We start from the raw sequence: 12588 nt of genomic DNA on the forward strand, positions 1-12588 counted from the left end.
TTTACTACTTTCATTATGTGACACAACCTTCAAGGCACTGAAAGTGCCACATGTTTATCTCACAGTAATGGATTAGGAGTGAATACAAAAGCAAAAAAGCACTACTGGTTTTGTGTATGTACAGGATGTGCCTGTATTTGTTCAGTGCTGTGATCATTACAAGCACATGTGCATTAGACATGTGTATGTGATCAGGAGTCAATCAGTATATCTGTGTATGCAGATGAGTGTGTTTGAGTGCATTTCTCTAATAGATTAGTTCAACTGTTATCATGATGGAGACTTCTTGAAAAAGCAAAGGCTCGATAAAAGTCCATCTATAATATGGACAGCATATCGGAGCATGACATGTGCATTTGGTCATCTTGTGGTCCACGTCAACCTGTTTATTGGCCTGTTTATTTAAAACATATATGTTCATTAGTACTCAGAAATATCACAAGTACAACAAATGATTCTCTGAAATATAAATAAAAACAAAATGTGTTGTTTTTCACAATTTCAATTTCAACAATTTTGAAGTCTTATATTTAATTGAAAATAATAAAAATAGACAACAAATATTAAAACTAAGAAGATTATTTTTTGTTGTTTCTTTTTAAATGAATGCCCTTTCCCCCCCAAAAAATAAACTTTAAAGACACATGCAAAGCACTGTAAAATGACAAAAATTTTCCGTCACACCTTTTAAAAAAGGTGTTCCTAGCATGATATTCAAACAAGCAGGGAGCATTTTATTCAAGCAGTCATATTTTAAGTTTCAGTATTTGATAAGTTGTTTTTGTTTAATCTTGAGTCATATAAAGCACAGGTGTCGAACTCCAGGCCTCGAGGGCCGGTGTCCTGCAGGTTTTAGATGTGTCCTTGATCCAACATGTGTTGGATCAAGGACACTTGATCAGCTGATTTAAATGGCTAAATTACCTCCTCAACATGTCTTGAAGTTCTCCAGAGGCCTGGTAATGAACTGATCACTTGATTCAGGTGTGGTGACCCAGGGTGATATCTAAAACCTGCAGGACACCGGCCCTCGAGGCCTGGAGTTCGACACCCCTGATATAAAGGGTCACGTGGCAATAACATTTAGGCATGTAGACATGGGGAGAAACACTTTTTATATTCAGATAATCTTAAACTTGTTTCTTGGACATGACAGTGAGTTCATGCCAAGAAGTCATCAGATCTTACACTAATAGAGTAAAATAAAAATCCACTTTGATTCCATTCTGTCACTGAACTGCTAGATCCAGATGCATCTCTGGATGTGACTGGACACTGGATAGATGTTACGATGCTGATGCATTGACTTTCACTGAGTATTTAATAAAGCTCAACAATCCAGACGTTTGTAGAGGAATTCCTTCATGCAGTATCCATTTCTTTTGAAGAACTAGTGTGGTCAGTGAAGAGGGCAGTGGTGATATTGCGTGTTGTATGATTTGAATGAGAGAGCAGAAGCTAGATGAGAGAAATGCAGTTAAAAAAAGAAAAAAAGGTAATAAGTAGGACCAAAAAGAAAGAGAGAGAGGGGAAACTTAGTGGGTGACTGCTGGTGTGTGAAAATTAACTCTATGGGGAATCTGCCTTTGAGATATTTAACTGAGCTATTTGATTAGAGGAAATGAGCCCATTTACTGTAATTGGATGCAGTTAGCTTTCTCTAACCCACTCCTTTTTTCTACCGTTTCCTTTCCATCTGTTTGTGTCTGTCATTAATCATTCTCCCCTTGTTCACTGGGTAAATATTTATTTGTAATAAGTAGAGGAAAGGCAGCAGAAATAATCCTGTCACAAAACAGCGGATGTCTCCAAATGGATTAGTAGATTGGTGTCCTGCTTAATCAATGTGTTGTGTAATACCTTTTGAGACCCTGTGTTTATTTAAGGGGTAATTGAGTTAAATGCTGCGGGAGTTTGACTTCACAGCTTCTCAACAAACTCTTCTTGAATTCAATGCTGGAAAAATAAAGAAAGGTGGGTTACTTGTGCCCAATTTATGTGGTGTATTTAAAAAACATTCTCTCATAGTTAAGAACAAAAGGTAAACACTAGTGTCCAGCTGATGCTTACACAATAGCATTTATGCATCTGGAATGTAATGTTTGCTTTCTTGCCGGTATTGCTGCGCTGCACTGCACTGCAGTGCCATGCTCAGTCCACTTGGAGGCGCTGTGCATCCTTTAGACAACACGATGTGGGTGCGCTTGTAAGTGCTATTGGTTTGTGTGTGCCAGTATTTTTCTGGCTATATGTGGCCCTATCTGCATTCATATGCCTCTGTGCAAAATCAAGGAGTGGGCTACCTGAGCTCATAATAACATTCCCATGATGCACCATGCAGCTCTGTACTGTACCAGCTTTACAAAATTGGCATTGTGAAATGGAGGGCCACTTTTCACAGTTGCTGCTGATGTATTCCAGCCCTCAGCTCAATGTTTCATAGAATGCAACAGCACCAGTAGACCTGGGAACATTTTATATTTAAACTGCTTGAATATTTGAAGGTTGTTTTTTTTGTTTTTGATTTAAAGCAGCTCACAGCCGATCATAAACGCAGTGGGTGAAGACAAAGCTGAAGCTGACACAGTAGGAAATTCACATGCTGATTGATGCGTTCTACTATTTATATTATTGTGGACAATAATAGCAACCCATATGCATTGTAACGGCTCTAAAAACATTTTACTTCTGTAAAGCGCATTTGTATTATAATGTGTTTTGACAGTCATGTGTAATTCTTCATTTGGCATTGGGTTTTGTTGTGCTGTTTGGCCTCGCAAATTACTGTAGAGTCGAATCAGTCCACATTAACCTTTTCATCATGCAATTCAGGATTATTAGATTGTGTTCTTTGACATTATCATCAGAGCTTTTTTGAGCTTTGATTTGATTCCTATTTACCTGAACTTTGTGGTCACATTTAAATGGATAAGTTAAATTAGTTCTGTTGATTTCCTGAACCATAAGCATTGAAATTTCTCTCGTTTAAAAGAAAATATTTCCCTTCCTTGGAATTACAGCTCAGCATCTCCCTTCACAGTATGAAACCTTGAATGAAATATGCTTCAGTGTTATCTTTTTTTTGCTTATAATTCTGCATGTTTTAATCCGTTTTTCTCCTGGGTAGCTGTTCTTTTTTTTTTTTCTACCTTATTCCTTCATTCCCTCCCTTTTTTGTGTGTGTTTCCTTACCAAACTCATGGTTGTTTAGTAATCCTTTGGTTTTTCCCTCGGCTTCCTCAAAGCTGCAGAATTACCGTCGCCTCTTATCCCTGATTTATTTATTTTGCCTCTAATTTTAGGCTTTTATGGAGCCAGGTTGAGACAGGTCAATTCATTAGTGTTTAAATGAGTGAGGTGCTTAAGCCTTTTGTCTGCAGACTGCTCAGCCATTTATGGAACATGGTGCCAGTGCCCCAGCTATGCTGTTGTTTTAATGAGGCTTATAGCTCACTTGCTTTTGTTTGTCTTGATTTTTAGACCGACAGCTGCAGCGCTTTGAGGTAAATAGTGGTTTTTGTGTACATCTCTTTTGGTGCATTCAGTCCTTTGTTTAGGTATCGTCGCACAGACACACACACACACACACACACACACAGTTCTACCTTGTGAAGATGGTGGTCAAATGATATCATGTGATCTATAATTATCAATCATGATCACGCTTCATACCCACAGTCGTGATCATTACCACAATGTTTTTATAAACACTTTGGATTCCCAGCTATACCCCCACCTGTTGAAAGAATTAAGCTGCTGCTTATTAGGGCCCTGTTTGGAAGAACAAAGCCAATAACATAGCAGATTGCCAAGATAATTGCAAAATCAATTATAGTGACAAAATTGGGTTGATTAAGTGTGATCAATTTATGGACTTTAAATTTAGCTAGCAGGCTTTATTGCTTGCTTTCCAAGGAGTGCATCTGTGAAGATTTTACCAATATATTTGATCTAGCTTATTGGGATTGCAGATAAATAAATTCCAGTCATTTTTAGCAAAGGAAATGAGCAAACGAAGGTATGGAAAAACTATGTCAGGTAAATTTTCCTCACTTGGGCACATACTTTGTTTTAGTTCTAACAACAAACTAATAAGTGAGTATAAAAGGTGAGTCGATTTGAAATAATTCCCTGCTTAATATCATTAAGCAATCCCAATATTAGATTGCTTTCACTGTGATGTGTGCATTTCCCTAAGTGGATTGCCTTACAGTGTAGCTGCTGGGGTCTAGATCCTTATAGCTGCACTGTAAGGAGGGAGGAAGATGTTTTAGTTTGAGGAGGGTGAGGCTTTTAGTAAGTATTCTCATAGTCCAAACCAAAGGATATGTGATTCACTGAATGTTTTTGATTGCATATGTTTTTAAAGTAAAATACCTGTTTAAAGTACATGTAAAACTGTGACAATTATTTAAAAGGTATGAAATGGCACGCAACATGAGAATCAAATAGTCTAGTCTTACTTTCACAAGTATTAAAGAACTGCTGCATTAATTCAGCCTGTTTTTGTTTATCATACTGTTTATTTGTAACCAAGATCGTTTTTATACGAGTGTTTGTGACTACAGTTTCTAGACTATGCACAGCACTGTTATTTTGTCAACACTGTGCACCAAATGAAATGGAGGAGGAAAGATAAATCTTGGAAAGACATACTGCTGATTCAAGTTTTCTCCAGGTCTGTTTTACTCTGTTTTGCAGCTGCTATCACTCATTAAACAATGGCAGTCAGTATATTCCCACCACAATGCCTCTGTTTCTGCTTTCCAGTGCATAGTATCATTGAAGAGAAAAATAATTACATGAAGAATATTGCCACTTTTAGCTATGTCATTGTATCTTTGATGAATGCAAATGATCTATATATGTAAAAACGGTATTTTACTTAATAAGATTTTATGTAGGAAGATAAGAAGCTCATTATTATATCTAATAGTAAAAAACTTGACAGTATTTTAGGGGTCATAATGAATGGAAGACATGTTCAAATGATCAGTGTTATTATCTGTAAATTTCTGGAACATTAAGGGAAAAAAAGTAGAGTATAAAAAGTGATTCATTAAATTATTTTTATGCTATAAAGGCACATTGACAGCAACAGAGTAATTTATATCAAGGTTGTGCCAAAGAAGCTCTTAATATGACATTTCTAGTTGCTACAAGGTACAAGTTTTGTGTCTGCTCAGAGTCGTCTTTTTACAAGTATGAGCTTTTAATACCAGCTTTTATTTAGGAGTTTAGGTGTTAATGCTTTAGTTGTAATTAAACATGTCGCATACCTTCTTTGCTGTATATTGGAATTCCGTTATTAGACAGGATGTTGGTTTGAATGAAAGCTCGACCAGTAATTTAAAAATAATATTTCTTTTCATTTTAACTGAGATTCGATGATGACATTTTTCTCTCTGAACCCAGGATTTGTTGTTGTTCTTTGAATTTTACTCCTGAATATATTGAATATTAACCACTCAAAGCATATGCCTAACCATTCCTGTTAAAGCCAAGAAGACTCGGAGTACAAACGGGAATTATCCCCCATTTCAGTCATCCTGCGGTGGTTCTATTCAGAAAAGGTATTTGTGAGTGTTCAAAAGCTGCAGAGTATTTGGGTGAATGGACTACAATGACATACAATGACTGTCTCTCTCTCTCTCTCTCTCACACTCACACACGCACACGCACGCACGCACGCACGCACACACACGCACACGTAACAATAGATACCCATGCAGTGCCAGCCCATTTTGAAGAAACAGCACTGCATTGACACTTAAGCTGCGATTACACAGTGTTTTTCTTCAGATGCTATTTTGCGAGGTACAAAAGTAAAGATCTGTTTTGGCTACCCTGCCAAAGTAAGCAATGTAGGATTTCCTCACAGGATTGCAGTTCATTTTATATGGATTGAAAGAGGCAAAAAAAACCCACAAAAAATGTCAGTCTACAACTTCACCCTGCAACTGTTGGTTTTAAACTTTTATCTTGCCCCGAAGTTTGTCTTTTTAAAATGTTAAAACAAAGATGAACTTTGTCCAGATCTGTAGTTTGTGGTTTTAGCTCACTGTGTGCCATGAGGCTAATTTACATGCAGACCATGAAAAGCTACACTTCAAGGAAACAATGGTTACAATGAAGTTTTCTACCATGAACTTTTTTTTCCAACTCTTCATGCTGGCAGTCTTTTTTATTTTTTTTAGGGATAACTAAAACTGAGAGAAAGAAGTTTATCATTTGACCTTTTTCAGTGACTCTGACGGTTTTAATCAGTGTTTGATCCAGGGAAGTTTATTCGAAGATCCAGCTGATGTCATTGTGTAAGCAGAGCACTGTGAAGCAGATTAAGTTGGCAGAACTACTCGAGGCTTTTTATTGTTCCGAAAGCTGCTTATCCTACAGAGTTTGTATTGCAGGAGACAAAAACACTTGGTGTTTAAAATGTGCGCATCAAATTGTCAAAATTGTCAAATTCATGTGCTACAAGCCAAATAGTTTTCCCTTTTGTGAACAATACTACATTAGGTTCAAAGCTACGTTCTATATGTAAGCAGGGATTGATTTTCCAGTTTAATCTGCAGGTTCCCAAATCATGCGACTTTCATATTGATTATTAAAGAAAACAGTTTTTAAGAGTCATCATGATCAAATTAGTTTTAAAAACTCATACTCAGCCTAACCTAACAAGATGATACAGTAGTTGGCTAGAGCACAGGGGTTATTGCATTCAACAAGATATCCTTAATACACAGAAAACAGTGAAAGCTGCTCCTTTTTGTCCGTGTTTTAAGTAATTAACCTGGGGCCAGATCTGTGCCAGAGATGGATTGCCATCATAAATGACTACTTTAGTGGACGTGAGGACTTTAGTGTACATATAACTTAATCCAATCTACTGCTGACATGGGTGCACACCCACCTGCCTCCTGGGAGATTATCCTGAATTTTTCACTGCTCTAAGCTGTTGGGTCCTGCCAGTGTGAATTGAAATTTCCCCTGGAAGTGCAAACTGTAATTTGAGGACAGTCAATAAAAGGGAGGTTCTGTATTCAGGTGCCGAAGCAGTTTGGTGGTTCAGTCCCTTGCTCCTCGTCTTGACGTGACAAAGTATCCTTTTAGAAAACACCAATCCATAATATGTTGCTGATGTTAGTAGAGTATATTGATAAAACCAAATGATTTTCTGTAGAAGAAAAGAAGGAAGTGATGAAAGATATAGGGGGAATTTTATATTGCTCAGTGGATGATAATTTTACATTTCATTTACCTTGATATTGGAGTCATGACAGGTGATTCTGCAATGTGCATAATATCACACAAAGCTTCAGGTGTCTATTCTGAATGCATTTTAACACCATCCTTCATAAAAAACTTGTGCTTCCTGTGTAATTTTTGTACAAAGCTGTGCGTTTTGTCAAATGCCTCTTACTGCACACCAGTGCTCCAGCTGAACAAGCTCAGCTGCTGCTGTTTTACTCTCTCTGCTATGTGACTGTTTTATAGATGTTTTGAGTTGTTTCAAGACACACACAGATTTGTGCCCACATGGAGAAACTATCAAATAGCTAAAGAGTTTAAATGCCTTGCTGCAAAGAAGGATCTACCTTTACCTCAGTGTTGGGTCACAGTTATGGTGCTAATATACATTTCTAACTGTGCAAATTTAGAGGTGGCTGATCCCCCCCCCCAAAAAAAACATTCTCTCTTCTCTCTACCTTTAGTGTTAAAACTTTTATTTACTGGATGGGAGTTACAAGGTTAGAGAAAAGAGTGCAACAGGCTGGGGGAGAGAAGGAAGTCAAAAATCAGAAAAAAGGAAGCGAGAAATGATAAAAGAAAAAACAAAAGTGACAGGTTGATTTGTATACAGACTCTTCAAACAACAAAGATTCCACCCACGTTTTGGTTGATACCGTTTGGAAGAATGCAAAAATATGTTTTGTTTATTCTATTTCCTTCATTCATTTCTTCTTCATTAAGTCTGAAACACTGTGTACAAGGCAGTTATCGCGCAACTCACGAGATATTCAATAATGAGTAATTTTATGCTTCTGTCTTCTAGTCAAAGCCCCGTCAATTTAGCTTCGTAAGGCACAAAATTGCTGTAGAAAAATAAAGCTTTGAACTATCGATTCTTTCCTTTGCTTTTGGGTGTGCTTTGAATTATTTGGTAGACAGCTGCACGGCAATCAGAATAGCTGCATATTTTGAGGCTGTTGTGTGAAGTGTTTTGTTGAAATTTCAAAGCTTTCTGAATTATCATTCATAAACGGGCAATATTTTTCTGAAAGCCTGTTCTGGTGTCTTTGTCTTGATGTATGGAATAAGATCATCTTCTTTCTGTTGTGGCACTGGAGTAAGACGATCATTTGAAACGGTATCAAAGACAAGGTAATTGATAGTGCTGCATTAACTGTTTTTTTTTTTTTCTTCTAGTAAATGAATTAATTGGCCAATGAAAATAGATTGGAAATAACAGAAATAATAAAAGGCTGCATCCATTTCAAAAGCATGTGACACACACAAAAAATATGCTTGCAAGGATGTATTAACCACAGGCAAAAACTGCATCTCAGCCTTGTTTTTTTTTTTTCTCTCCCTGGTTTTGTAGCTGGTCTTCCTCCAAAAAAATGACTTTGCCCAGAAGCAAATTAATACAATAACTTTAATACACTCATATATAAGTAATATAACGGTGATGCTATTTAATGCTTTTGTTTTCTATAATTTTTGTGTTTATTTTTGTGATTTTCAGGACATCCTTAACAACCTGGACCCTCTGGCAACAGGAGAATTGGATGATGATGACCTCATGCTGGATGTGGACCTCCCAGAGGATGGCTTGCATGGTCAGAACACCTGAGTACTTGCAGACATACACACATAGACATGTAGTTCCTAACTGCAGTTATCTTATTCAGATTTGTAAGGTTATTTTACGGCCATGAAAATTGCTGCAGCTTTATTGGCTAGAACTGTTTCTTTTATTTATAATCAGATACTTCCAGCAAAGCTTTTCTGATCAAAACTGTAAATTAAACCATTGCCAAGGCCAGAACTTTCTATTTCTAGTAGTCTCATTATGTGGCATATAATGGCTTGAACAAATTGTATCCTTGGGTGAAGATTTGCCTCAGAAACATCCAGCAAACTCTTTTAATGGATACAGGGTTGTCTGTAATGTGGTGGACTCTTTTAATGTTTGATTGATGAAGTTATTAATTTCAGCGCCAAGTTTGACATAAAACTGGCTTTGGATAAGAGCTACTTTCTAGAAGTTTTCAGCCAGCTGTTTGGCTGTGTTTATGACGGATGAACAGATGCACATGTACTTGGTACGTGTGCATATGGTACACACACAACCAAAGTAGATATACAGGCTTAGCAAGACCTGCCTGTACATATGTTTCTCTTGACAGCATCAGTATGGTTTTACATGATTAGTTTACTGCTTTTATATTCAGACAGCACGTCACCCACCTCTGCCTTGATCCTTGAGTCTTGGCTGTTTTCTCTAATCATTTTCACTTTTCACTGCAAATTTAATCAAACTCCAGATTCATTAAGATTTGAGTAAAATACCTTTAACACCTACATAGAAGCTAATCAGGTCACATCATTATCACCTCATAATAGTGTTGACAGTATTATTACTGGATTCTTCAGATAATGTTTGTCACAAGGAGAGAGAAGGGTTGAGATTGACCTCTCATGTCATTAAATCTATTGAACTCGATTCAATCTTAAAACCATTCTTATCAAAGTAGAATTCAAGGCTAATAGGTTTAATGCACAATACCTCTGACAAGCCTATACAGTATGTGCAAACAACACTCCCTTCAACCTCCTAAAATGCAATGTAGATTTTGTGTGCATGCTTTCCTGTGCACATCAAGGTTATGAGATTAGATTTGAATCTGTGCTTCCAAGTAAAAAAACAAAACAAAAACTAGAATAGAAACAGACTGTTGATCTCCTTGTTTTTGAGAGAGGCACACAGAGACACTCTAGAGGAATGTGAACTGGAATGTCATCGCTTCCTAATCCTTTTCGGGTAGCAGCCATATTTATAGCTCAGTAAGTCATGGGTAGAGTTAGTGTCATGTGAGGCAGAGTGAAAGCAAGACAGGCTGAGGACTCCAGTTTGACCCAGCCCACAGGGCAGGCCGAGAGATGTGGCATACGGATGGGTGTTACTCCTAAAGACACCCCGGCTCAAAACAGGAAGAGCAAAAGGGGAGAAGAGGACTTAAAAAAACAAGTGGAAGATAAAGGAGGCCTCACAAAATCTTTTCATCCAGCTGTCAGGTCACTTGACAAAAAGAGGGGCCAGAGTTTTCCTCTCTTGCCTGTCTCAGCTGGTGACTTCCTAGCTTGGACACGAACCAGTCACCTCATCTGCTCTCTTACCACCACCACCACCACAGTCCTCTCTCCCCGGCTCCAGTTCCTAGGGAGTTCCCAGAAAAACAAGGCTGTCAACAAAGACTGGGCCAGGCAGGAGGGGAGCTCGGTTGACTTTCTCTCTGGCCTTTTAACAGTTCACCAGCTGGCTGGACAAGGAGTTATTTTGCTCTTGTCTTCATCTGAGTTTCTCTACATTTACGGACTTTTTCCCCCACACTTGGAACATATTCAGATTGTTTTACTTTTTGTTTTAGGCTTTTCTGAGCTCAAAAGCAGTCACTGTACGTGGTTAACTTTCCTGGAATGTAGCAGCTCAGTGTGAGACAGACTGTCTGCTCCTGTGCTATGAGGTGACACTCTGGGTAAAGTATTTTGACCACAACTGCTGAATTCCTCAGATTGGATCTTTTAGTCTGCCAATATTTGTTTAATTCTCTTTTTCTTTATCTCTTTCTACCCATTTTCCTTCAGTCCAAAGAGCATCTGGTATATAGAAAGTCAAGGGTCCTTTTGATTTCCTGGGGGTTGCGCTCTGTTAGTTGTCAATTTTGTTGCAGTCATGGTTCATTTCACAGCTATATGCTATTGAGTATTGCCAAATACTGTGTCCTTTTACCTCCTTGAAAATGAAATGGCTTGTCACTTTGTGTGTGTGTGAGAGAGAGAGAGAGAGAGAGAGAGAGAGCGCAGTTGTTTGCATTTGATAGTGGGAACAGTTGAGAGAATGAGATGGATAATCGCATCATTTTCATGCAGATGTTTTGAAATTTTTGAAAGAAGCACAGTGGTATTCATTACCACAGGGCATTCATAGTAGTGCATTGTGCTATTGTGTTTTTGTGTATGTTTGTATTACATTGTTAGTACTTTTTCTTTGTTTTAGGTCTAGAGGGCAAACTCATGAAACTAAATGATTAGTTTTTAGTGTAAACACTTTTTTAAGGATAGAGTACGGATAGGTTCAGCTTAGAGTAAAGGTTAGAATTAGCCCTCATCAACACAGGAAGCTCCTGGCAGCGATCTAGTGACCAGAGATCACAGAAACTCAATGATATTCAGTGACTTCAGGTAACAGTTGGTGAAATTACTGCTTGCAATGAAATGATACATTGACATATGACAGGGACTAAATACATTATAGAGTTTTGTGTGCGTGTAACTTAGGGCTGTTGTAAAATGTGTATCTTTGCATTTTTATGCCTCAAATTCACCCACAAACATAACCGTATCACCAGAAGTGATTTTTCTAAGGCTATACTCTACATCGAGGCTACATCTCAAACAGTTGCTTTACAAATTTTAGGTCATAATCCCCAACCATCACCTACGTCCTCTTCTTCCAGACATACATATATGTATATTTACTACATCTCACTTTGGTTTATATTCTCTCTATATAGAGACTGATAGGATGTCCCATATTGAGCGCCCGGAGCGGGCCAATCGGCAGGGGCAGCGGCGTAAACACCATCGCTGGAGTGGATCAGATCACTTTCATAATGATACCAGGTCAGTCCGGTTTGAAAGAGTTAGAAATGTTATAAAAATGTTAAAAAAACCCAAACAAAACTCATTATGGTTGCTATTGGTTCATCCAGCATCCATGTACATCACAGTTTTTAATCTGTATTTTACTTCACACATGATGCATTTCCCAAAAGTTTTGAGTCTCCACCTGGCCTTAAACTGGGAATCTTTCATGTTGTAGTCAATTGTGTAAACCACTACACTATTGAGCCACTACGTACAAATAAACTAACCTTAACATGAGTCTAAATCTGTAAAAAGCCGAATTAAAAAGATATGAATACACTGAATATGTCACTGTTTCTCTGTCTTTGTTTTTTTGTTTTTCCCTCAGGGCTCACGTCTTCCAACATTATGATGGTTTCAGAGCTTCAAAGAACTCAGCCCGAAAGGAAGGCAGGGAGCATGGCTACATGCCAATGTTAGATGGACTTGCACTCGAGCACATGACTCAGGACTGCAGCTTCCTCAAGAACCAGCTGCTCAAGCTCAAAACGTTACTAGAGGTTCGACCCGCATTTGCACAGATGCAAACACAAAAACCGATACGCTTACTTGCATATTTGTCCAGTATTCTTTGTCCAATAACAGAAACCTTTGTACTCCTTAACATGAACAGTAGACTCAGGCTTTTATTTTGGGTCTTAATAATCCACACTG

At 37.9% G+C, this 12588-nt stretch overlaps 1 protein-coding gene across 7 annotated transcripts in view; it reads left to right on the plus strand.

Moving 5' to 3' along the window:
• Window positions 1–12588, plus strand: part of ccser2a (coiled-coil serine-rich protein 2a) — a 57213-nt gene that overhangs the window by 23369 nt on the left and 21256 nt on the right. For all 7 annotated transcript variants that reach the window (XM_040002007.1, XM_040002009.1, XM_040002005.1 and 4 more), the window contains 3 exons: window positions 8750–8843; window positions 11802–11910; window positions 12263–12434. In XM_040002007.1, coding sequence (XP_039857941.1) covers window positions 8750–8843; window positions 11802–11910; window positions 12263–12434 — 375 coding nt within the window. The remainder of the gene's footprint in view (window positions 1–8749; window positions 8844–11801; window positions 11911–12262; window positions 12435–12588) is intronic.

Source organism: Simochromis diagramma, unplaced genomic scaffold, assembly GCF_900408965.1.
Source record: "Simochromis diagramma unplaced genomic scaffold, fSimDia1.1 OVJJ01000421.1, whole genome shotgun sequence".
In the NCBI taxonomy this organism is placed as follows: domain Eukaryota; kingdom Metazoa; phylum Chordata; class Actinopteri; order Cichliformes; family Cichlidae; genus Simochromis; species Simochromis diagramma.